The sequence below is a fragment of the Osmerus mordax genome, chromosome 19 (genome assembly GCF_038355195.1).
Source record: "Osmerus mordax isolate fOsmMor3 chromosome 19, fOsmMor3.pri, whole genome shotgun sequence".
Taxonomy (NCBI): domain Eukaryota; kingdom Metazoa; phylum Chordata; class Actinopteri; order Osmeriformes; family Osmeridae; genus Osmerus; species Osmerus mordax.
In genome coordinates, this window is record NC_090068.1 from 915,288 (window position 1) to 942,897 (window position 27,610).

Genomic DNA, 27,610 nt, shown 5'->3' on the forward strand with positions numbered 1-27,610 from the left:
CTCCTCCACTCTTTTGTTTACAGCTTCATCTGGAACAGAATTTATCAGAAGATGTCTCTTTTATAGTTAGTATTTTTTATAAAGTTGGTTAACCATTTGATTCGCCTTTTCATCATGCTATGTGAAAGGTTTAAGTTGTGGTATTACATACTATGATCTCCAATAAATCAATTCAAATGGTGTTATGCATCTGTTATAGGACTGGGAAAGACTTCAATTCACATAGTAAACATACTGTATCTATAATTACCAGGCAGTATTTTCCCCTCCACATTTCTTTAGTTCAGTAAAGTTCATGCATATCATGTTTGCACAATAGGGTATGCTAAAAAAAATAATCTTAAAGTTTTCTTGAATAATTTTTTAATCCATATGCTATAAACACTTTTTCGTTATCTCCATCCCTCCTGTTTGAGACATGATTCATCCCATGGCTCAAATCAGCACATAGAGAAACAGATTCCTTAGTAACATAAGGTCCTCTTGTGACTATTTTACCAAATCACACCTATTTTTATAAAAGATATGATAAAAGCAATTTTCATTATGCCAAACCAGAATCCATATGCTTCTTAAAAGAAATAGACCAAATAATGTTCTTAATGTAGCTATTAACCAAACATTTTTTCCAACTATATTTTCTATAAAAGGTCAGATAGGTAGAACTTCATAACTCGTTTTGCTGCAGTTCAAAACGAGCCAATTATCTCAAACCATCACAACCACAATTTATCAGACTTTATGAGTCTTCCCAAATTATTTTCAGAACTGAATGTTATAATAACCCTCTTCATGCACCAATACCATTTATTAATACAACATTATCACAGCCTAACTGTTTGTCCCAAACAGTATGCCAGGCTCTGATAATAAAACTTAAAACCAAATTAAAATTAAACTCCAAATAAAAATTCATTTCGTTTTTTCTCTTGCTCATTTTTAACCAAATTACATCTAATACCTCTGGGATCACCTTTGTAAGATCTCAAGTAACGGGACTCTTTTAGCCCCCACCTTTCTCCATCTCTCCTCGGGATTTCTGTAACTTCTTGGTCAAAGAAAAAAACCACACCACACTCCTCTCTATTTCTATTCAACACAAAACAAGTTCAGGGACTCTAACCCTTGGAGTGGATTTTACCCTCTCCTTTTTTATAAACACAAAACAAGTTCAGGGACTCTAACCCTTGGAGTGGATTTTACCCTCTCCTTTTTTATAAACACAAAACAAGTTCAGGGACTCTAACCCTTGCAGTGTATTTTAACCTCTCCTTTTTTAAACACAAAACACGTAGGCCTACAGGGACTCTCACCCTTTTTGAAAAGGACTCTAACCTCTCCTTGACAAAGACAAAACACATATAGGGACTCTCACCCTTTTGAAGAGGACTCTAACCTCTCTTTGACAAAGACAAGCCACGTGTTAGGACTCTCACCCTTTTGAAGAGGACTCTAACCTCTCCTTGACAAAGACAAAACACGTGTAGGGACTCTCACCCATTTGAAGAGGACTCTAACCTCTCCTTGACAAGGACAAAACACGTGTAGGGACTTCCACCCTTTTGGAGAGGACTCTAACCTCCCCTTGACAAAGACAAAACACGTATAGGGACTCTCACCCATTTGAAGAGGACTCTAACCTCCCCTTGACAAAGACAAAACACAAAACCGGTTGATTTCCCACCACTGTTGGTTTGATTAGGTACGATGAAACATAGTAATCGTCTAAATTTGGTTCTCAGTTCCGAATAGCAGTACTTTGAATTAACAGGTGTCTGCTTACCTTTTTTTATGTTGAGGCGCCTCTGACGATTACGTCTGCCTCCTCGTACCGGTGTATGGGTCTTTCTCCCGATCTGTCGGTCGGGCCGGAACCCTCTGGACTCCCTCTTTTCAGCGTCGGGGTCACCATTTGAAGGATTGAATTATTTTGTGTCTATTCCAATATGTAATGATAGTATTCAATGACACAAATTTGTGTTCTAGAAAGAGTGGTCTGGAGTCGCAGAGGTCCGATAATATCAGCTTTAATGCAGCAGTTGGAAATCAACAAGTACAGAGCTCTGGGGTTGTCTACGTTTCCCTACCCGCAACAGAGTTCGGGCTGGTTCACGAAGTCCAACTCGCTATCTGTCCCTCCCCAGCATATATTTATACAGTGCAATTTAAACAGAAAGATGAAAAGAGGGTTGAGCTTGTTCTCTCGAGCATCAGGGAGTTTTTCTTGCCTACGCGTCCCACCTGCTCGGGTGCCGTCTCCACCCGGTTTCAAGGTTGTTTCTGAAAATGAAGAGATAGAGACACAAAGAACAGCCTGCTTCCCACACCCAGTGTGAGACCCAATGTTTAAGCCTGAGCACACTTCTCAGTTCATAAGACAGAACTTTAATAAGCACAATGCATAACTTTACTAAGCACAATATATTCTTTAATCCCTCTTTGAAGAGGCCAACAGCGGAAGGGAAGAAACTGTTTTAGTGCCACTTAAGCTCACACGGCTAGCTGTCATTAATCTTGACAATGTTCTTTAATGTCAGATGCAGGGCTTGACATTAACCTTTTGAGGCACTTACATTCTATGCACAAAAGTCATTTGTCCGAAACCTTTAAATAGTGTCGTAGGCCGAAAACTGGATAAGACACCTTAAGTTTAGGCTAAGTGGATAACCACAGGTCAAGAAAGCTTTGTCTTGACATTTGGTCTCTCAGCAGAGAAACGGGGACAGTAAGGGGAGGGGGTCAGCTGATTCAAGATAAGCATGAATCAGCAGTTACAACGAGAACATAACATATTGACATAATGCTTACAGGAGATAACGAGATACATCGAGAGCAGGGTAGACTGACCATTTGGGTTTTGGGAGGACAGGGTGAACTGCCATTATGATAAGGGGTTTTCCATATGCTATAAATGCTGTCTGTATTCAGATGTTAAGTAGGCTCTCACTTTGTGCTCCGAGAGACCTAACTGTGTGTTTTCCCTGACTTGATCAATAAAATCTTGTCGTTGCATCTGAAAACTTGGACAGACTCTCTGCGTTCATCCTTTGCACCTCTTCGGCTAAAAAACAAGCCACCACAATAGCCTGACCTAGTGAAACTGGCAAAACTAGCCTGGCTAACGGAGGTCGCTTTCTCAGGCAAATGACGAATGAAACAGGCTCGGTTAAAGAAATCCAATATTCTGGCTATCTTCGGTAGGCTCGTATCTACCAAAAGCAGTCCTCACTGACGTTTGTGGTGTAGAATGGAGTGAAATACAACATTGTGAACACTGCCAGTGAGTGCCCGAGTCTGACTCTGAGGCTAACGTCAAAACCGGGGGACCAAGGCATGGCTGCCGCCTACTACTATGCGGGCGACGCATTCTCACAAAAATTGCAAGACTTTCGTGACCCAAATCAAAATTCTGATGCTACAGATCAAAGGGGAATCGCGTTCTCTCTTAAATGCTGTCCTCCTCGACCTGAGCAGAATTCACCGAGATGAACTTCACCGAAACAAAGGAAAAAAGCAGGCATATTGCAGGCATTTCTAAGGCTGAGTAGGTAGGTAAGATGGCGGCGCAAAGCTAGTGACGTCATGTGAATCAAATCAATAGTTTGTTTGGTAGCTGTAGCTAGTGCTAACGTTACCCACCTAAGTCAATCCTGTTTGCTTGCACAGGGATCTTCTACGCTAGAGCTACGTTATAGACAAACATCTGCCATGCCCGACGAGTCAATGTTAGCTAGACTCTAGCTCATCTGCTTTTTATTAACGCTGATTTGCAAGGAATGCAAGAACAGCTAGATAGCGAAAATGCCTAGAGTAGGCATGTAAACTAGTTTAGCTTGCTAACGCAAGAGCATAGGTAATGTGTGATGGTTTAGTTTATTGGCAATGGGGCTAACGCGTTATCTCATGTTCCTGACTGTGTTTCATTCGAATAAATGGATAAGAGCGTCTGCTAAATGACTAAATGTAAAATAACCCGTACATGTAAATCTACAATTCACGATTCATGTTTGTCCAGATCTTTGGCAGGTTATTTTTTATCTAGCTAACTGAAGCTGAGTTCAATCACGATATAGTTTGGCTCACAATAGATTCATTTGTACGTTTTTATTTCAAGTCCCCACCTTCGTTGTTTCAATGAGTGTTGGCCGTGTTGCGTCTGCTCCACAGCTTCGCTTGTTGTAAACCAACCAATCAGCGCGCAGCTCATCTATATATTCATGAGCATACCATAAAAGGAGAAAACCTAGCGTTTTTTACCGGGAACATTTCAGAGGATCTATTCAGGGGGCATAGGCCATTTTCAGCCCAACCAATGTTACATACCCTATTCGGAGACCTTAAGGAACAGTGTAACCCAGTCAATCACCCCTTTAATAGAATAAAAACAACAGGACGAGCCGGGTGCCTAACCGCAAATGCAACACCACCTACATCCACCGGGGCCGTTGCCTCAAGCCAAGGGGCGGAGGGGTGGGGGTCTGTATCAAAGAAAATACTTTTTGTCTGTATAGTACCAGCAGGTGGCACCAGATCTCTACAACCGTTTCGCTCTGCTGTGCAGCGCACCTGGATGACGTAAATTTTCGATGTCGCACAACTAGTTAGCTAGCACTAGCCTAGCCATCTTACTAAACCAGACAGAATACAGGATCAAAAGGTAAGAGTTGAGATACTTGACCAGGGACAATCATTTTGTATTTAAAATGTTATTATGATTTGAGGTAATTGTATAAATATCTAACTAATAGTTTTTCTTTCATTGGTGGTCTATCTACCAAGCCCCCAACATGGTCAATTGATTTACATTACAAGCTATTTTTTGTCCAGACTAGCTAGTTAGGTCAAACTACTCACATTCAGTTGTGCAAAACAGGTTACACAAATGTTCCATCCCTGTTTGAAAATGTATTGTTGGAATGCTGCTACAACTATTGTTCTTCGAATCTTTATTCAACTTCTTCATATTTTTATTCTTATTCTTTTATTTCTTCCGTGGCTCCTTCAAATCTTCAGCTATTTAAACTGTTCGGCTATCAAAAAACTGCTATGACTGCTATGACTTTTCAGCTTTCTACCTCTTATCCTCAAATTAATATAAATCAATATTCATAATATTTTTAACCCTTCTGCTGCCTTCGAGTTTTTTCCCCAATCCTCTTGAACTTCTTAAACTTTCAAATCCTTCTTCTTCCTCAATCTTTCAGCTACAGCCACCATTTAAACGATAAACAAAGCTTTTTGATATGTATTCAACATTTTTCAATATCACTGATTATGTCTCATGAGTTTTTGAGACCGTTTCTGAGATTTACATGGGTGTGTATGTGACAGCATTGAAATGCTAGAGTGGAGAGGAGCTTCAGAAACTGGTTCAAAAAATATTTCAACCATTTTTTATTCATTTCAGCATTCCAACGCATTTTATGCAGTAAATGCACCTTATAGTTACATTTACATTTAATTAATTTAGCAGACACATTTATGCAAAGCAATGTACAAATAGTGCATACAGGAAGTACAGCGAGATCAAGGATCAGAAATAAATAAGTTACCTAGTTCGAACAGTATTTTGGTGGTCAGAGTCAAGGAACGTTCTGATTTTGCATCACAAAATAACCTCATCTCAGCTATCAGGCAGAACATCTATTAATTTCAGGAGGGTGTGTGTACCAATTAGAATGGGTTTAGTTTCAGGTGTCTTCTTTATACCCCAACGGAGTGCAGTGCCACGATCGACGTTGTTTGGATAAGCATTTCGACATCAAATAATGAAATGATTATTCACCGCATAATCAGTTGCCAAAAGGCATAATCAGCTGCTGTCAAATGGGCTGGCTAGCAAACAGAATGACAATATAAAGTGGATATACTTTCAATATAGATCAGTGAATTTTGTTAGGTCTACATAAATGTGTTTACTGATGTCAAAACTGCCTACACATTGCAAATGTACAAGCGTTGTATGGTGAATTAGGCCTACAATTATGACAACTGGCTCAACCATTGTACATGTAATGACTTCTGTAATGAACTAAATGTTTAGATGTTTGTGGTGGTAAGACAATTTAACAGAAAAACAATATAGTACATTTTGATCAACATAACATAAGCAATTTAGAACATAGGGCCTTCATTTGTCTGCTGTTTTGTATTTATCATTCCAGGAATCTGTGTGTGTATGCCACCAATGTTATCATGGGAACTATGCACTATCTATAGTTCAAGTACGGTAATCTGTATTTGTGTGTTTCACTGACATCTTAATCACCGGCTGAATCACGGGCACTATGCACTCATAGTTTATCGACCATGAGTTCCTTATCTTCTTTAGTACATACAAACATGCTCAAGCTAGCAATAGCAGAGACCCTGATCGGATACATAGGATAGCAGTGTTTCCCCTCCTATATATATATATATTTTTTTTTTTTTTATACAGCGCAAAATAATAATTGGTCTACTGTTATGAAAAAACACAGATATGCATTTATATTTTTGCAACCAATATGTTTGATTAGCTTCTGCTGTTTGGACCACTCCCAGACATTTTTGTACATAGCTTTTTGTAATGTTAGTGACAGTGATATTTCTGTCACAGCTGTCAGACGATATACCATCACACTAGCTTCAGAGGATGATATTGATTGGTATTCTCTAACAGATTTACATTTCTTACATAAAAAAGCCAAATGGCCAATTTGGCTATTGAGAAGCTCAATATGACAACCCTTTGAGATCCTCACAATTGTGTTATGATCCTTATTGTTTTGGCCGTCTAAAACAGAACAGCATTTATATGGAGCTAAATCAGGGCCAAATGTTTTGTTAATTCGAAAACAAAAATCTTTAGTCGAAAAACTAAAGCTTGACATTGAAAATGTAAGTTTTGGTCGAAAACGTGAAAAATAAAACCATGTATTCAAAGAAAAAATAAGTGTACCAATTGTTTTTTCAGGTTGAATAATATTTCGATGAAATTGTGGAATAATTTTGAATAAGTTATGAATTTTTAATTTTCACTGTCATATTTTCCCTTTTTTTTACGGCTTCAATTTTTTTTGTTTTAGTTTGAGTTTTTTTTTTTTTTGAGTTTCAGTTTTTTTTTTTTTTTTTTTTTGAATTTTGGCCCCGATTTTGCGTAGGGGGCGTGGCTTCAACTCAGAGGCGGTAATTATGAGTGACAGCCTAACAAAGAGGCAGAAGACTCGGCTGTTGGCATGGCGTCCGCTCCGCCAAGGCAACAGGCTGGCGCCAGCGCACAGTTAAGACATGTGAAAGATATTAGCCTTTTTGAATAGATACTTTGGGACATTATCCCCGCAGTGGCATTTTTTTGTATGAATAGGAATGGGACAGCAATTTGCGGCATTATTATGAAGGTACATTTAGTGTCTTTATGTTTAGTAAAACTTTTTTCTTTGCAATGAAAAATAAATTTTCTGCAAAATCGAGGCTTCAAAGCTAAAAAAAGATTTAGCAAATTATTTTGTACATTATTTTTGCATTAGAAACTTTTTTTGCTTTTGAATATTTTTTATTATATATAGGTTACTGTAGCTTATTTGATGATGGCAAAATAATGCATTTCAAAATCATTTTCTAGAATCAACGTAATGTATTTAAAATAGTACATTAAAATATAGCTGCAAGCAGCAATGAGGTGGCCAAGCAGTCGAATGACCCATAAAACATGTTAAACATCCTCATAAGAGGTTTACGAGTACACACAACAAGTTTGGTGTGAATCCATCAAAGATTTGCTGAGATACGACCCAACTTCCTGTTTGCTGGCTTAACGGCACATTTTGATTGGCCGTACCGGGCAAACGGTTTTGAAAATCCAAAAAACATACGATAGCTTTTGTTGAGGCTTGGTCTGAAGATGATCTCTGCCAAATTTGGTGAAGATAAGAAAACATTTGTAGGAGGAGTAAAGAAAAAAAGTTTTTTCAGTAATTCAAAATGGCGCATCAATTCGGCTGTTATCGAGAGTTATCATGTGTCACACACAGGATGTCCCAAGATATCATGAGACAAAGGAATTACTTAATAAAGGCAAACAAATCAACAGTTATTGGCCAAAACACATTTTTGGTTCCTGCGGCCACGCCCAGTGATCACATGACACCAAATTGATTGGACATCCTCAGGAGAGGGTTCCGAGTCATCCTACCAAGTTTGGTGTTGATTTCTCAAGGATTGGTTGAGATATGACCCAACTTCCTGTTTGGTGTCTTTGCTGCCGATTTTGATTGGCTGTACCGGACAAACGGTTTTGAAAATAAAAAATCCTTTCGACATTTTTAGTGAGGGTTGCTGTGACGATGATGTGTGCCAATTCTGGGCAAGATTTGACAAAAACTGAAGGAGGAGAAGCGAAAAAACTTTTTCATTAAAATTCATAATGGCGGAAAATCTATATAACCGGAAATTGGCGTCATAGGGTGTGTTGAACTCGTCTTGATCCAGGGAATCCAACGGTACCTCATTTTTGAAAATCGGTCATACGGTTCAAAAGTTACGTGTGTAAACACAAGTCCAACTTTGACCCGTTGGTGGCGCTAGAGTGCTCGAATGGGAGACATGAAACTTGGTGAAAATAAAGAGGGGACTGTGCTTAATGAGTGTGCCAAATTTCACAACTTTTTACCATATGGTTCTAGGGGCTGCCATAGACTCCAATGGGAGAAGAAGTGTAATAATAATAAGAAGGTAGAAACACTTAAGTGGCTTCGCCGCTTCGCGGCTTGGCCACCAATAATAATAAGAAAAGGTAGAAACACTTAAGTGGCTTCACCGCTTCGCGGCTTGGCCACCAATAAGAAAAGGTAGAAACACTTAAGTGGCTTCGCCTCTTCGCGGCTTGGCCACCAATTAGTAGCTAAGTGAAAGCTCTGTGCCGCTTACTTAAGACGCTGCCATGAATCTTTACAGACAGTCCTGTCCGTCATAACTTCCTTTATGTTGGAAAGAAACGTTTAACAGTATTGGTTGTATGTAGCCAAACTGCATATAACAGGGAACTTCAATGTAGTTGAGAACAAGACTATGCACGCCTATCTCAGCTGGACCCTGAATGCAGCTGGTTGGGAACATTGTCTGCCAGAAACATAAACGTAAAACGTTCTGTTGTTTTTGAACGTCATCGGTGTTGCGTCTGAACGTTGAGTCTGTGTGGATATTGAGATTGGGCCTATTTGTGACTACTACACAAGCCATGGAGTAAGTTGAGATTCTTACGTTAGGCCTCATCAGCTGGGAACACAATATCATGGAACGCATGGTTAAATTTGTTTATCTGAAACCATCTTATTTGTTGATCTTTACAGGCCTAGTCTCCCCGGTCCCCCTGGCTCCAGCCAGTGTTTCACAGCCCCTCAGCAAGGTTGTGGTCCCATGGCGGACACTGAGGAGGGCACGGCAGAGGGCCGTAGCAGCCCGGACCCAGCCCAGGCAGAAGATCCTCTCTTCAGCAAGCTGGACATCCTTCTCTTCTCCCTCATCATCGGCATGCTCATCTACTACTTCATGAACCGTAAGAAGACAGAGGAAGCAGACCCTGAATTCAAAAGACTCCCCACTGTGTAAGTGGCCTTCCTTTTATTTTCAATTTTTCAAGAGGATCTCTATCCAAAAATAATTAGGATATTTTTTATACTTTCCAGTGAATCTGATTTTACACGTTTATCAATACCGTATTTCTTCGATCAAACCCCGCGGCGTCTATTACGCAATGATCATTTTTGGTGCGGCGTTTATTCGAGGGCGGCGTTTAATTAGTAAGAGAGATTTAGTGAATTGTAGCTGCAGTGCGGTCATAGACAAACAAAGAATAGACAAAGAGGTCAAACAAAGCCTGGTGTAAAATTGAAGCTGTGCGTGTCTACATTGTGTAGAAATCTGAAGCAGCATGCCGAAACATTCTTACACTTTAGCTTTCAAACAGAAAGCTGTGCAGAAAGCATTCACCAGCAGCAACAGATCTGTAGCACGCGAACTTGGGGCTGATGAAAGGCGAATTCGCGAGTGAAGTCAGCTACCTCGCTATATTGTACCTGTCGCAATTACATTATAATAATGTATAATTAGTTTTCAACCAATGTCATAATTTGGAACTATATAATTGCATTCAGTTGGCTATTATTAAGTGACTTTATTTGGTAAGAGTACAGTGCCTTCATTTTGAAGGCCTTGGAACGCTCGTGAGTGAGAGAGTCGACAAGCTAACAGCAAGCGAAGCATGGACAATTTAATGCTCCGATAAAAGTTAAAGTTTGTTATAGCTGATGTTAGCGATCTAAGGAAACCTCTATTCCCTGGTGTACAGCATGCCGCCAACGAGGTATGTTGTTTTGTGTCTGTATTTTACTTTGGTGAAATACATACACACATGGCTAGATGCTGCGCATGTCATTGTATGTTCATATTAAGCTAATGTGGTCTTCATTTTCTCATTATAGGCTACTGTGGGTTTAGTTTTCACTGTGGATTTGGAGAAGCTTCAAATAAACCTGTAGCAAGAAAGCCACTTGTGTCTGCCAGTGCTTTGAGGGAATTATAGTACACTTTACTTGTGTAATAAATATTGTGTTTTAATTTGACCAATTAAATAACAGTTTTCGGAGCAGCGTTTAATCGAGGGCTGCGTTTATTACACAATGTTCATTTTTGGTGCGGCGTTTATTTGAAGGTGGCGTTTAATCGAAGAAATACGGTAGTTGTGTCTTTTACGGCTGTATGAAGGGGATGGCACTGACCCCTGTCAATGGTTTGAAATGTGAATGGATAACTAATCATGTCTGTTTCAATATGTATAGGATTTTTACACTCCTGCCCCCACCTCTTATGTGCTAAAGACTGAAGATGTTATGCTGCATGGAGTCTCACTTGATGTGACTAAAGGCCAATTTATACTTCTGCGTTTTGACGGAGACAGGGAACGCCCTCTCCATCAAGGAACACCTCCGAGCCCCTCGAGAGCTCTACTTGCACCTCCTGATTTTCCTGACCGTCCGTCCGTCATTTTACGGATACCCCTTGGCTGTGATTGGTCCGTATTAAGAACCGCTTGCGTCAGGGTTGCCGTGACCAACAAGAGAACAGAATCCTTTGACCGCCATTGTTGTAAGTTTTTACAATTCATATTTCAGCTAAACAGTACATGTAAATCAGCATCTGAATTAAAATGTGACGAGAAATGGGCAGTGTAGTTGCTGAAAATGTGCTTATTTTATTGATGAAACGGCTAATTTGTAAATTTGCTCCGACTTTTCGATAACCTAGCTAGCATCGCAGTGCAGCGCCACCTACTCTTCTGGCAGTGAATTGTTTTCAGCACCCACAGCCTTCGGATTAGTATAAATTGAACCAATCCGTCCGACTCCGTCTGTCCGTAACGGAGTCGGAGAAGTATAATTCGGCCTTCACAGTTTGTTAAAGTTCGGCTACGTGTGGAAAATGGGAAAGTGTACTTTCAACGAGACATGGCTAGATCACAGCGATTTCCGCTGTTGGTTATAAGCGGTACCCAGCTCCAGGTACGAGGCTCGCTGCAAACTTTGCCAAAAAAATATTAAATTGGGTGTGAACTGTGAAGGCGCTGGAGTCACACGCTTTCTCTTCTCTCCGTCCGTCTGTCCGTCCGTAAACGGAGTCGGAGAAGTATAAATCAGCCTTTACTGTTGCATTGGTAGTCATATGTTGATAAGTATGGATCAAGACATGTTCTTACAGATAATAGTTGGGTATAAAATGGAATGTGCAGCATTGTTCTCTAGGGTTTTCTTTCTCTTGGTTGCCAATATAGAAAACCCTACATGTATTACTACTTTGTCGGAGATTGAGACGTTTTTCAAAGGTGGAGACCCGCTCTTTTTAGTTTCCCTTGGTTGCTTTGTTTCTTCAAATACAACTTACAGTACAGAGTAGCCTATGTAATGGTTCAGTTATTTTATTCTCTTATTCCCCTTAAAGAGTTCAAAAACTCTCTCACACTTTTTTTTTATCACCCCCTAGTGACCCAAAGTAATTCGAATTGCATTTTGCCATGGAACTTGAAGAGTTGAAGGCTGCCAGTGGCAGTGAGCTCCTGCATGGTCTACACTAGACCGCACTGTGGTCAGGACTGAGGCCTTCAAGCATTTCAAAGGACTGCCCTCATGTAGGCCCTAAGTGAGGGAATGTCCATGGTCACATTAGTTAACATTTGTTGTTGGGAGAAAGAAACACCAGAGGAACAACAAAGGAATTTGCTTGTTCCTCTGTTCTGAGTTGTGGTGGGAGCCGTGGACAGTTGTGTGGCAAAAAATCCTACGGCCTTCATGGAAGTCTGGAGCGGCAGTAGCATTTTTCTGATTTGACCATGTGTTTGTTAGATTAGCTAAATGAGCTGTACAAATGTAGCTTTTATCAATAGGAAAAACCTTAGTGAAAGAACGCAAGGAACATGCAGACTTGCATGATCTCTTCAACAGGATCATGTCCACATTGAAAAAGCCTCAACCTCAATCTGCATTATAGGCCTATAACTAAACCTACAAAATAAAAACATTTCTTTGTTGAAGGATTCTTAAAATAAAACTACTGAACACTGTACATAGAAAGGCAAGATATGGCTTAATCAGTACCAGTTGTTCATTTGTTGGCATTTTTCTGTGTGTTTGGATCAATTCTCCCCCTCAAGGGAATGCCAAAGTTTTACCCCTCCCCCCAGAACAATGGACGTGAAGGAGATTCTAATTACTGGAAATGTTTACCCAGTGAGGAGTCCCTCTTGAACTTTTCTTTCTTTCCTTCCTTCTTTCTTTCCTTATTTTCCTCTTTCTACCTCTGTGTCGATGGGAGCAGTGTTACACTGAATCAAAAAGTAGCCCACAACTGGAAGCCTAATTACTGGACCCCTCTCTCCCTGAGAGAGATCCCCCCCCCCCCCCCCGGCCTCAGCAAACCCCATTGAAGGAAATGGAAATATGCAAGACGGAGGAAACGGCCCACAAGTGAAGCCCTGAACATTCCAGGAAGGGGTTTGTTTCGTGGAGAGCTGGAAAAAGAGAGCTACCTTGGAGTTTGCTTGTCATGCAGTCTGGCTGGCTCATACTGTAGTGTTTGTGGTGTTTATATTTATTATTTATTTATAACTTTTTTGCTGCTGCGCACAGGGGACTACTGTGTTTTTGTATTGGTGGAAGTGATTTTCTCTATCTACACTGGTACTTGCTGGCCCACTGGCAAGGTCTAAAGTGGATGCTCTTTTCCCTTTTTGAAATCGCTCCGAGGTGGAAAGTTGGGGGCCAAAGTCCAGCCTTTCTTTCTGTTCGAGCCTTCACTCTGTGGCGAACCATCTCTAATTAGCTTTTGAAGAGGCGTGAATGGAGCGGGCCATGTCACTAAAGGCGACCTTTTATGACAGATTAGGTAAACATAGTGACACGCTCTCTCGGCTTGGGGCTTTTTGAGACATGCCTCATGCAAGCTCGCATCCTCGTCGCTCTGTAAGAAAAGGGGACACGTCAACAACAGAACACATTTCCGGCGTTAATGGTTGCCAGGGTGACTTGGGTCTTGTAATCCCTACTGATTGCAGAGGAAAAGAGGAGGAGATATAGATGCTGGTTGTGTGAGCCCAGTTGAGTGTGTTTGTCTGTGCAGGGGGGCATGACAGGGCTGTTTCATGTACATGTCAGCTGGCGACTTGCTAGTGTGAGATTTGAGGGAGATGTCTGTCCAGCCAGCCTTCACGTTCAGGGTGCTCGCCCTGCCTCGGAGCCAGATGTCAGCTGCGTGAGAGCGGGTGAGGCGAGGGGCTGCAGCAACGCCGCGTCCACATCGAGGAGAACGAGTGGGGTCTCCCGTCAAGCTAGCAAGAGGCTGCAAAACATAGTAGCCATGGCTGCCTGCTTGTTCTGATTCCACCGTGAAGAGAAGGAGAAAGCACTCCAGTAGCGTGTGTGTGTGCGCAAGATATAGGGATGTTAGTTAGTGAGGGGATGAAATTCAGCTGAAGCATTGGAAAAACGGACTATGAGAGGCCAAGGCACAGTTAGCTCCTAGCCCCCCCCACACAACACAGGGGCTTCACAGGGCACGTTATCGGACTGTTTCCCACTGTGGATCAACAAGTGTTTGGCACACTGGAGAACACTGCCTCCAGTCATGGGATGTGTGTTCTCACTGCCCAAGGAGAGACAGGCAGCGGCAGCCAGGTCAGTCTTTGTGTGTGTGTGTGTGTGTGTGTGAGTGAGACACGCTACTCCAATTTCATCCACTGTCTAACTAGGGGTGGGCGATATGGCCAAAATCTTCTATCACGGTATGAGTAATTTTATATCACGGTTACGGTATATATTACGGTTTATTACACAGCTGTTCTTAATGCTGTAGAATGCTCCATTCACTTGAATGGGGCTTCCCAACGTTCTGCGGTGAACAATTTTTTCATATTTGACCGTTGCTATGCATATTTGACTGCTGTCAAGGGAAGTGGCCTTTTTGCCTCGGATTCACGTCTTTCGTAGCACTCCGCAATTAGTCCGGTAACTTTTCAACCCCAGCGTACTCCGTTGCTTAGCGACGTCAGCTGATTTGAAGCCTAAAGAATGTTCAACATCTATGCAGTTCATCGTCTTTGGCGAACTATTTCTCTGCTGATCAACACTACGAATGGTAACAAATAAATTGTAAAAGACACACTGTGTTAAGTTATTCTTTCGGCAAGTAGCCGTGTAATAAGCGGGATAATGTATAGAACCTCCGCTTCGCGTCGGGGTGCTGTTCGCCCTGTCGGGGCTTATTTTCCCGATAATGACCGGCGTTCTATACATGATCCCTTACATATCTCATGTGAGTAGGGGGGTGGGGGGTTTTGGCATATATGCTTAATAAGAATGTATGAAATACATAATTTAAACCAATAAAGAAATAAAATTAAAAAATTCTTTAAAAAATACCGCGGTTGAAACGGTATAGCCAAATCTCAATAATTTTGGTACTACCACCAACTCTCGAAAATAGATTTTTGAAAAAATTATGTTCCATTTTCCTTTGAGGGCACAATCAGGAGCAGTTTGTGGATTACAGATGTCAATGAAGACATGTTTTAGTTGTCTTAGCTTGCACTCAGAATTTGTTGCGTGGCTCTGTCAAGGAGCTAGCAGCTTGTTAAAACACACAAGTTATGTTTGAGTTGTATTTTCTAAATCCCTAGTTTTTGGAACTAAGCTTCAGACTGTATGCGTCAGAAAGAGAGCAGAAATCAACACAATTGTTTCAACAGTTTCTATTCCACAGCAGTTGTGATTCTGACGTTGTGACCAACAGTGAGTTGCGTTGGGCTGTTTCTATACTTTGTTTCCATGACATGTTCAAGGATTTCAACACGGGTAAAGGGGTGTGGGCGCCACAAAAAATCTGTCCCCTGGGCTCAAATAGGATGAGAGTGGTGGAGCAAAGAACATTCTCTGCTCAACGTTTTTGAAAGGCTGCTTTTATGGAGGCAAACATTACATGACATGTAGACGTATAACAGCTACTGGGGTCAAATTATGGAATGAGTAAATGAAGACGCAGTTGGTTGTGTCTAACTCATCAGATTTTCTATGGGTTGAAACAATTGATTCCCTGGTGCCAAGATATCTCAAGGATTTAAACTTTTTGGTCTACAGCACTGTCTTTTAACTGCTACATCACAGCCCTATTGGTGGATTTAAATGTGTAAGTTACCTTAATGGGTTTAATGTTAATATCTGCCTGCTGTTTGTTTGTCCAGAGTCACACCACAGCGAGAAACCAGCTTCATTGAAAAGATGAAAAAGACGGTTGGTGGTGTTTTTCCTCATCTATGATGAATCTATCTCTATGATGAATCTATCTATGAACTAAATGATACAATTTGCTGTGATATCATGTCATCGTTATTTATCATCTTAATTAACCATCGAGGTGAACGAAAAAGTCATAACTTGAATAGGTGGCTATGGGTCTTGGGGCAGTGCATTGTACCACTTGACAGTCATTTGAGCATGGATAGTTTAATGAGGTACCCCCCCTCCCGCCCCCAATAAAGTCCTACCAACTTAAATCTGTGTATTCATCTTGCTAATGACCCATGTTTTGTCCATCTGGATCTATCTCTCCAGAACAGAAACATAGTGGTGTTCTACGGCTCTCAGACGGGCACAGCTGAGGAGTTCTGCGGCAGACTGGCCAAAGACGCCCAGCGCTACGGCATGAGGGGCATGTCTGCCGACCCTGAAGAATACGACATGGTATTGGTCTTGTATATCTGATCTTCAAACTCGTGGTTAACGTTGTACACCTAGGTATTGCTGGGTCTTTGGGATTGGATTTGTCCAACACTCAAAGTCAATATGAATGTTTTCTGTTGCCTTCTTAGCAATGGAGACTTTTTTCCCAGTCAGAAGTTTCTGAGAAAAAAGTCTTGGCTTGTTGGTTCTCACTTTCCAGTCGGAGTTGCCCCGCCTGGCGGAGATGGAGAACTCGCTGGCGGTGTTCTGCATGGCCACCTACGGGGAAGGAGACCCCACAGACAATGCTCAGGATTTCTATGACTGGATGCAGGAGACCGACGAGGACCTGAGTGGCGTCAGCTTTGCGGTTCGTGTTTTCACCATCAGACTTTTGACAATTCATTTTTAGTCACAGTATCACAGACAGATGTATGACTTTTAGGCTTTAATTCCATAAGGACAATGTCTTACTCCGGCCTAAAGAGAGTGTAGTAAGAGATGTCAGGGGCTTTAATGCTGTAGGGATTTGCGTACACAGACTCACTCCGCATCCCAAAATATTTGTCCTTTTCCCCCACTCCAAAATCAAACCCTTTGGGTGGAATGTAACACACACTTTACCAACCCCCTTTACTGAACACTCCAAATTCACCAAGTGGAAACATGAGGCTCTGCCAAACAGCGTCTTTGGCTTAGCAAGCTTGCTATAGCGCTGGTAGTTTGTGGTTTTTCCTGAGACATAGTTTTCCATTTCAAGTGTTTTCTCATTTACATCACCGCTGAACAATGTGAACCACAGCTTCCTCCAGTTCTTTGTGTGACCCTCCAGAGGATGTTTTTTGAACTGCTTCATTGGTCAAAGGGTTGTCTTGAAAATACGTTTATTTTTTGTCTTCCAAAATATTGCTTTTTCAAAGCCACAAAAGGTTACAAGTAAGATTCAGATAGGTTGAGACCTCTGCAGAAATTTGAGTCTGCTACACTTTTTTCAGTTCTGATTTATGCTCATGAGTAAATTGGCTAAAACAAGCTTTTAATCAATATAAATATCTATTTTCCCAAGTATCTTTACATTGATTTACTGTTAAGGCCAATATTGACTTTCTACCACAGGTGTTTGGCTTGGGGAATAAAACATATGAGCACTTCAATGCCATGGGGAAATATACAGACAAGAGACTGGCAGAGTTGGGGGGCAATAGAATATTCGATCTGGGTATCGGGGACGATGATGCCAAGTAAGTAGCAATCTTACCAGAGTAGAACATACTACAAACAATAAAGCCAAGTCAGAATTTCCCTTTGGAAATCATTAAAATTCTATCTAATCTAATAGGCAATAGTACATTACACAATGCAGTATTCTTATAAACCATTAAACTATTTGCATACCTTTGTTACTTTGTATTTTGAAAAGAGCAATATTGTATCTATCACAAACACTTCCATGTATTTATTTTTTTCAATTGTATTGCTGTCAAGTGTTTAAAATATACTTTTCCAACTTTACTTCTCAGTCTTGAGGAGGACTTTGTGTCGTGGAAGGAGGGATTCTGGCCTGCAGTGTGTGAGCACTTTGGAGTGGAGCCTACAGGGGATGACACCAGGTAATGGCTGACATGTGCTGCACCTCTCAACAGGTCAAACCTGTTGCCAAATGCTGCAGTTTAATGTAGAAATTAAATAATAAGACTGTGCCTCAGAAGTACAGTACTGTAGAGGAGATTGCAAACTCATTTAGGTGAAAACCAGTATAGGTTAGCCAATTCTGAACACTGACTATATGCATTATTAAAAAGTCTGGTGTATGAAACCATGGAATGAGTTGGGAGTTAAAACATATTTTGTTTGTTGTAAAACAATATTCCAGTACTTATTTACTATCCCAAACACAGGTCTACTGTTGTCATTTTCTATTCGAATCAGAATCAGAATGGGATTTATTCGCCATGAAAGTTTGCACAGACAAGGAATTTGCTTTGGCAGGAAGGTGCATACAATAAACATATACCTAAAATTTTAATATGTGGACTAACTATACTAAGGGTACATAAACTAGCAGTACTAAGTGGGATTAGAATAGAATTAAATATACAATAAAATAAAATATAAGTTGCCGTAAATTACAATATAAAAATACAAATATTACAAAAAATACAAATGTACAAGATACCATGTTGTAATGCAGTGCAAAAAGCAGTGTGTTTTAAGCAAGAAGTCATTAGAGTCAGTGTGGTCCCTTGGCCTTGTTGAAGAGGCCAACAGCGGAAGGGAAGAAACTGTTTTTGTGGCGTGAGGTATTGGTCCTGATGGACCGCAGCCTTCTGCCGGAGGGGAGTGACTGAAACAGGGAGTGTCCAGGGTGGGAGGAGTCGGCCATAATCTTCCTCGCTCGCCTAAGGGTCCTCGAGGTGTGCAGGTCCTCGAGGGTAGGCAGATTGCAGCCAATCACCTTCTCAGCAGTACGGATGATACGCTGCAGTCTGCTCTTGTCCTTGGCAGTGGCAGCAGCGTACCAGACGGTGATGGAGGAGGTGAGGATGGACTCAATGATGGCTGAGTAGAAGTGCACCATCATTGAACCATTTATGTGATCATAAAGTATATGTATGCATCATCGCATTTGCATCACAGAGAGAGGAACCTGCAAGAAAAGCGGGCCGGTCTTTGCTATTGGTGTGATTGTGGGGTATTAGACTTCTCAGGTCTGACAATGGATGGTGAAATGGCCAACAGAAGTAACCACCTTCCAAATTCACGTCTCCTCAGTATTCGTCAGTACGAGCTGGTGGTGCCGACCGACATCAACATGAATAAGGTGTACACCGGAGAGATGGGTCGCCTCAAGAGCTTCGAGACTCAGAAACCGTGAGTTGGCATGCACAGGGTGTGTGTGTATCTTCCATTAGTCCAAATGTGCACAGTATACATGTGCAGACCTGACTACAAAGCTGCATCATTGCTCAAATTGAAACAAAAGGAATTGATTATTGTTGTTGTTCAGGGGGCCACAAAAGAGATGACTGTTGTCATGGTAGTGACCTGATTCTCACTGCTTCACTGGGCCTCACAGGTCCAAAAGCAAAGTCAGCCTTAGTTTGCTTCCTGTTGTCATGACTGTTATCCAAATCATTTAAATCTAAATAAATAAATAATATGCAGTCTATTTCCTTTTTTGATATTAATATCAAAATATTTTATATATTAATATCAAAATAAGAAAATAGGCTCATTAATGACTTCGCATTTTGAATCTTTGGTTTAACCCTGTAAGACCCCTTGGCTCTCCAAAAAACAAATTTTCCTAATTTTTTGGGGGGGAAAGACCATGTTTTCATAGCCATTGGGTCTGATTGTATTGCCTTGCAATGTCATTGGATAGTAAATGTGAATATAGATCTGGCTATAAGGCCATGAACTCATTCCACCAGCCAACTTTCCTGGAAACAAATCTCCTTGTTTCATTTGACTGGATATATCATCATTGAAGTAAGTAAATTCCATGAAATATTTTTTTGGGTGATTGTTAGAATATGTAGTTCATGTACCGTATTTCTTCAAATAAACGCTGCAGCGTTTATTAAATAACGTTCATTTTTGGTGCAGCGTTTATTCGAGGGCGCGTTTATTCGAGGGCGGCGTTTAATTAGTAAGGGTGATCTCGTGAATTGTAGCTGCAGTGCAGCCATAGACAACTACGTTGCTGGCATTGTGACAAATGAATCATTCTGCTAAAATCGCAGGTTTCATTTACTACCGCTGACCTTGTCTATTCTTTGTTTGTCTATCAGTTCGGCAACTCCCTTTCTCATTGGCTATCAATTAGGTGTGCGTTGGTAGTACAACTGTCTCAAATACAGGTGTTCTACATTGTGTAGAAATCTGAAGCAGCATGCCTAAATGTTCATACACGTTAGCTTTCAAACAGAAAGTTATGTACATGTGTAATAAATACTTGGGTTGAATTGAACCAATAACCATTTTCAGATTTTTTTGGGTGCAGCGTTTATTCAAGGGCGGCGTTTAGAATCAGAATGGGATTTATTCGTCATGAAAGTTTGCACAGACAAGGAATTTGCTTTGGCAGGAAGGTGCATACAATAAATGTATAGGGACCTAAAATTTAAATATGTGGACTATCTATTCTAAGGGTACATAAACTCGCAGTACTAAGTGGAATTAGAATTAAATATAATATAGTTTATTACACAAGGTTTATTTTTGGTGCTGCGTTTATTCGAGGGCGGCGTTTATTCGAAGAAATACGGTAAATACTAAGTTATTGTGGAATTCATGCATCACATTTGATTTTCATCTTGTTTTGTCTTTGTTGTAATTTTACAACGTTGGGTCAAAATGGTAGCTAAAATAGCAATTGCACCTTGAACTCTACATGGAGACATTACACTGCTCGAATGTTCAGATATAGGATAAATACTTACAAAAATATTATGTATTTTATGATTCACACTGTACAAATGGGTTATTTGTTATAATTTTCAGTTTAGACCAGATTTGAAGATTTCTAAATCAATGTTACTTCTATGTTAGCAGTGAAATATAGTCAACTGTTTTTTTTTATCTGGACTTTGTTTGTTTGCCCAAATATCTACTTTTTGCACAAGGCAAATACTGTTTGTGGAATGCTTTGGAGGATGGTTGTTCAGGGAAAAGTGTAAATGTTTTGGAATGTGGGGGTTGCAGGTATGGTGCATTGTTCAGGGACAGGTGTGAATGTTCTGCAATATGGGGATGTAAGAGGTCTGGGGCGTTGTATCTTCCTTTTAGAATGTTAAGTAGAGAGCACATTAGGCTAGCCAGACAGTATTGTGTGCCTTCAGTGGAATGTATAGGATGAATAAGATTCATTTGCATTGGAATTAGGTATACTTGAACATACTCTAACTATTATTTCCATTTCAGAATGACACCAGCAAGGACAGTTTACTTCAGTGTGCATGATGTCATTGATGCTATCCAAAATGTAGAAAGTGATGTTGACATGGAATCAGACACCAGTGATTCGAGTGATGAGGAGGTGGTTGAAAATGTTGAGGAAGTGGAAAAAGAGAATCAGAGACCCACTGATTGTCCAACTAATGATGATGATTGTGGTTAGTGGGAACTGATTTAAATTTTTGTTCTCGCTGTGATATATTGTTTTATTACTGTTGCTTGCTTTTTTCCACAGGTACACTTGCACTTATAGCTGTTCATGTTGTTTAATTGTAACTTGTTTAACTACATGCTCTTATGGTTCTTCCCTTTGGCACTTACTTTGGTTGTTCACAATGTGTGCTTCATGTTTTGGCTACTTGCGATGTTTTTTGGCTATCTTGTTGTTATGATCAGTGACCTATGCACTTTGTAAAGCTCTCTCTTGGAAGTCGCTTTGGATAAAAGCGTCTGCTAAATGAATAAATGTAAATGATGGTAAGGACATCGAGCAAACCAACACAAGCCAACCAAACCACAACATATGCGCTGTCAAGTGGTAGGCAACAGGGCAGTCACACTTGTGTCATCCTTTGCTGGCATTGATCCTGTGCAAAAGATTCAACACTCGAACAAAAAAAATTCTACATTGAAGTTGAGAGACCTCATATTGTGGGTTCATACAACAAATACATGGGCGGTGTGGATTTGCTGGACTCTTTTCGAGCCAAATACAAGTTCCTCATGAAATTGCGCTGCTGATACAGTTACATCTTCTGGCACACTATTATCATTGCTGTGATCAACGCCTGTCTCCTCTACAAACGGGACTGCAAGGCTCTCAATATTCCCAAGAAAAAGATGTTGAACAGGAGACTGTTCCAGGCGCAACTAGCTTCCTCTCTCATCCTGACAAACACAGCTGTCAACACACCAAGGAGAGGGCGGCCCTCTTCAGCCAGTGGGAGCCCTTTGACGTTGATAACTGTGACACCTCAGAGACCTGTGACTGCTCAGAAGAGACCATCCTAAGGTAATGGGGGTCCACCAAATGGGGTCCCAACCAAGAGGGCATGTGAACCACCAACGGATGTGCGCAGGGACATGGTCAAACATTTCCGGTGAAGACAACGAGAGGACACTGCAGACACTGCATAAAAGGATATTCTAATACGCTCTGCAGAAAGTGCAATCTCCATCTCTGCTTTTCAGAGGAAAGGAACTGCTTTTGGGACTACCATTGCACGTGAACAATGGACCCCGGGGTCTTTGAAGTTTTCATTCTGTTTTTATATTTTTTTTTTTCTTCATAAAATTTTAGTCATTTTTGTCATTTAATCATAAATTCTGATTAATCAAAATATGACTGTTGGGTGATTATTATTATTAATGAAATGTACTGATATAGTGCTTTGTAAGCAATCCACACTCCAAATTAACCATTAGATGTTTTGTGTATTTGTTCTGACAGTTTGAGAGCAAATGCTGAAATTCTGCTCCCAACTAGGTCCAATGTTGCATTATTACAACGTTTCCCCAAAAATGTACAAAAACATATTTTTTAAATTAATCCTTCATTATCTTCATAAGAAGACTCTTGCAACATCATCTGACTTAAAAAGAACATAATTTTTTTTATTTTATGTTTGGGTCTTACAGGGTTAACGCCTCACCAGAAAACAACACGCACAGCCTTCATTTCTCTGTCATTGTTCACTCTCACCTCTCTGACATTGAGGAAAAATGGCTTTCCATTTGTGTGCAGGCCTTTTGATGCCAAGAACCCCTACTTAGCAACAGTGGTCGTCAACCGCAAGCTCAACACTGTAGGAGAGCGCCATCTCATGCACTTGGAACTGGACATCTCAGGCTCCAAAATCAGGTACTGAGGCGGTTAAAGAATTATAAAAAATAAAATAAAAAAAACTGCCTGATGCTGGATGACATCATCTCTAACATCTACAATTAAAGCACAATTTGATATTAGGTAACGGGAAAATATTTATAATAGTTGTGATGATAATTTTTATTTTATATATATTAAAAAAAGGATAATCACACTGCATGTTGTTTTTCTCCAAGTTATTTAACCTTCACTTACCTCATACTGTAAATGTTAATAATCTACCTGTCCTTACTACCTATCTTTCACAATGTCCACATTTAATAGATATAACATTGATGTTTACATCTTTATAACAAAAGATACACAGCCATTTGTTCATCTGACCCGCAATCTAGATACGATTCAGGAGACCATGTGGCTGTTTACCCCGTCAATGACGCCTCCCTGGTGAACAGGATAGGCCAGATCCTGGACGTTGAACTGGATACGGTTATCTCTCTTAATAACCTAGACGGTCAGTCATACATCATGGATTATTATGTCTTGTGGAAAGCTCTTGGCTGTTTTGCATCCATGTTTGCATGGATCTGATGCCTATGTGTAGTACCTATCAGCAATTGAGTATGAGTCACAGTTTTTTGCAGATGATTAAATTACAGTGTGAGTAATAGTTTCAACATAACGCAAAGGGGTAAACAACAGATTCTAAAGTAGCCTACATCGGATTCAGTGCTTACTTCTTTGTCTGTATTTTTCCCCATTCAGAGGAGTCCAATAAGAAGCACCCATTCCCCTGCCCCACCTCCTACCGCACGGCCCTGACCCACTACCTTGACATCACCAACTCCCCCCGCACCAACGTGCTATTTGAGCTGGCCCAGTACGCCTCCGACCCCAAGGAGCAGGAGACCTTGCGCAAGATGGCTTCCGCCTCGCCAGAGGGCAAGGTGAACACTCATGGTTCCTATGCACCTGCGGTCGCAAGGACTTATCCATATCTCCACAACATAACTAGAATTCCATATTGGTAATGTCTGCATGCTTCAGACAACCACGCAGCAAACTGACGGCACAATTAGACAAATTCAGATCAGTATAGTATAATAATCATTAAAATAATGTCAGTTTCTGCAATGTGGTAACAAGAACGTGGTTTCCCTTTTCTAATTACTCTGTAAGCATAAATGCATTATTCACATTAGATGACATTCACACAGCTCAGTGTACGTGCCCCCCCGATTCTCTGATTTTTTATTAATCTAAAATGTCACATTAGCTGCGTCTCCTAGGCTGTATAAGTGCTGTTTTTTTTAACTAGATAAACCCAAAAGTAATTCAAGCTCATAAGGAGATGAACCTGTGTCTCAGAGTGTATACCAGAGTTGGGTGCTGGATGCACAGAGGGATATCCTGACGGTGCTGGAGGACATGCCCTCTCTCCGCCCGGCCATAGATCACCTGTGTGAGCTACTTCCTCGCCTTCAGGCTCGCTACTACTCCATCGCGTCCTCCGGCAAGGTCAGACTTCCCTGTCCCCTGTGTGGGACATGATTTCATACATACTATTATTGGTAGTATGTATGAAACCTACTCACTATTTTGCTCTATTTATTTAATTTCATATTATTCTTCAAACCTCTTCTATTACATCTACTGAAGGCTATTTTATTTCACTTGTTTTTGGGTAGCCTACTCATACATCAGTACAGATGTGGCAATTGTGTAAACGTAGTAAACAAACATACCAGTCATGATATTGTGAGTCTTTTTCCAGGTGTACCCCACAACCATTAGCATCTGCGCCGTGGTGGTGGAGTTTTGCACCAGCACTGGACGCACATTCAAGGGCGTGGCCACCAACTGGCTGAAAAACAAGACTGTGATGGACAATGGCCACAAAGCTACGGTGCCCATGTATGTGAGGAAGTCCCAGTTTCGACTCCCCTTTAAGGCCAGCAACCCTGTGGTGATGATTGGTCCGGGCACGGGGATCGCACCCTTCATGGGCTTTCTGCAGGAGCGTGCCTGGCTCAAGGAGCAAGGTAACCTAAACTACCATAGAAAAACAAATACAATTTGGTTTGGGATTTAACTAAGAAACAATGAAAACATCTACAAATGTACACAATGTAGTTCAGTCTCCGGAAAGAGGCCTCCAAGGACCAAATCTAAAATATGTTGTATTTATCCATCAGGGAAGGAGGTGGGCGAGACAATACTTTACTTTGGCTGCCGCCATAGAAACGAGGACTTCCTGTATCAGCAGCAGCTGGAAGAGTTTGAAAAGGCAGGTGTGCTGACTCAACTAAACGTGGCCTTCTCACGAGACCAGGAGCAAAAGGTATACAGAGACATTGCTGTCACAACACAACAAACTTTGTTGAAATTGCTGTAATCATGCTAATCACACCAGAGCTACCAAAGGCTATCCAGCTAGTGTATGCCAAATAGCATCTGGCTTCTCTATGCTAATAGTGTACCATGTCAATCCTCCTCAGGTTTACGTGCAGCACCTCCTGAAGCAGAAAAAAGAACACATGTGGAAGCTCATCAACACAGACAACGCTCATGTCTACATATGCGGGTATGAGTCCATTGAGCAGCTAAATCGCTCATTTAGTACATTTCAGATTGATTATAGTTGCAGGTAGGAAAGAGACATATGTAATGATGGTATCGTAATCCTTTTTTTTTTTTACAAAGTAATGCATTTATCCAAGAATAAAACAACATGCAGGACTTCCACACAATGTTTCCTCAGTGCCTCTTGTCTCGCTCCTCAGGGATGCAAAGAACATGGCGCGAGATGTCCAAAACGCATTCCACGAAATAGTGCAGGAGGAAGGAGGCCTGACGCATACCCAGGCAGTGGCCTACATCAAGAAGTTAATGACAAAGGGTCGCTACTCTCAGGATGTATGGAGCTAAACACTAACCAGCAAATTAAACTAACTACACCTACAAATCCACTTCACTGACCTATGTCAGATAGTGGAGGATTAACTGGATAACAGTTAAAGCCTTTGGAGTGGGAGTTTACAGATACTTTCACATAGGTACTACATAAAAAAGATCTCTGTATCCTTCTATGGTGAAATTGGAACCAGAAGGTTTTGGAATGGGATATGATGTTATCAGGAAGCTTGGGTTCCTTTTAGATAACCTGACATTTGATTTTGATAACAAAAATGGCTCAAGTGATGCTGGGAAAGCACGTTAAAACAGGTTACTGCTGTGTTTCCAGTTACTCTAATATGAACAGTTACCCTGTATCAAAAGCAGTCGTTGTGTTGTCTCCTTATAGGACATAGAATTATCCTCAGTTTGAAGTAATCCTGAAAAGTTCTGCAGGCTGTATTGGTTTGGACATGAAATATAGCCTTTAGACATGCTAATCATGTTGTGAAAATACTCCTCCCCACTGCCGATTTTGTTTGATATAGCAATTTTATAGTTATAGTATAATTTGATAGTAAAATAAATGTAAAAATACTTTAGACTAACTTTCCATACCACAAAAATGGCCATTTAGCAGAATCTTCCATTATCCCATGCTAATGTTTGCACACCTACTACACAATTAACTAGAAATATAATTAACATTTTAGTTTTCAGTTACAGTAGATTAACCAATTACTCAGATTAAATATCTGGCAAACGTTGATGGACAGTTGGCTAAATGAAATACATAGTGTTTAAAAATACAAGTCTGTTAACTCATTTAAATGTGGAATACAAAGTCTATACATTGTTTTGCACCACAAGGTTACTGTACATACATAACACCAGAACAGTTCTGGTGCAGTGTTAAATTGGCATATTGGGATGTTGTAAGTTACTGTAATGCACATTTCAGTTGGAGTATGGATTTGTTTGAATTATCCATAGGTCTAATTATGCCACTGTTTTACTAGTAGAATTACCATTATATTTTGCCCGACCCACAGAGTTATCCACTTTGTGCTGCTGACACTACTGTGCATGATCATTGAGGTATTTTAGAAGTATGTTTGCAACATAATTTCATACATTAACAGTCATTATTGTATTTTACTTCTGGGATTTTTTATTTAATCATTATTCTTGAGGGTTGGCTGCATAGAAGACGTGTTGAATATATATTCAATTTTGAGGTTTTTGTTGAATGTGTGGAATCAAGTTGAGTTTCTCCAATGTTGTTACATCTTATTTCTTTAGTCTTTCATTTCCTAGACTAATCATCAATGGAACATAAAAAAACACAGATGTACTGTACTGCTAAACCATCATAGAATGGCAAGAGTTGCAAATGTCTAGCAAGAAATTGGTCTTTTTAGATTGTGGTTTGCTTTGATTTGCTGATAACAGATTAAGTTTGTTACATTAATCTGTGTTATACAACTTGATCCAGTTTTATATGCAAAAGTAGTAGTTTGTAAATAAACAACTTGAAAAGCATGATTAAAAAAAAAATATATATATATTAAACAGAGATTGTGGATCCGATATTACGTTTTTGTCTTTTATATTATGCCTTTAAATTGGCCATTGCCATCAATGCAGTACATAGAATCTACTTCTAGTTATTTTTTTCTACACCAGCGCA

The 27,610-nt window shown here is 40.4% G+C and overlaps 1 protein-coding gene across 3 annotated transcripts; it reads left to right on the forward strand.

Annotated features, from left to right (window-relative positions):
* The first annotated feature begins 4,592 nt into the window (after positions 1 to 4,592).
* Positions 4,593 to 27,510, forward strand: LOC136963012 (NADPH--cytochrome P450 reductase-like). Of its 3 annotated transcripts, XM_067256975.1 has the most exons (16): positions 4,593 to 4,657; positions 9,330 to 9,584; positions 15,764 to 15,812; positions 16,134 to 16,262; positions 16,462 to 16,611; positions 17,358 to 17,482; positions 17,762 to 17,851; positions 19,014 to 19,112; positions 22,945 to 23,061; positions 23,421 to 23,539; positions 23,791 to 23,972; positions 24,394 to 24,543; positions 24,800 to 25,067; positions 25,221 to 25,366; positions 25,524 to 25,609; positions 25,809 to 27,510. In XM_067256975.1, exons 2-16 carry the CDS (start codon positions 9,397 to 9,399, stop codon positions 25,951 to 25,953), a joined length of 2,043 nt encoding a protein of 680 aa, XP_067113076.1. In that variant the 5' UTR covers positions 4,593 to 4,657; positions 9,330 to 9,396; the 3' UTR covers positions 25,954 to 27,510. The 3 variants fall into 3 exon arrangements, with proteins under 3 accessions (XP_067113076.1, XP_067113078.1, XP_067113077.1); XM_067256977.1 differs by lacking the exons at positions 4,593 to 4,657; positions 9,330 to 9,584 and adding an exon at positions 11,056 to 11,124; XM_067256976.1 differs by lacking the exons at positions 4,593 to 4,657; positions 9,330 to 9,584 and adding an exon at positions 12,992 to 14,201.
* The last annotated feature ends 100 nt before the right edge of the window (positions 27,511 to 27,610 follow it).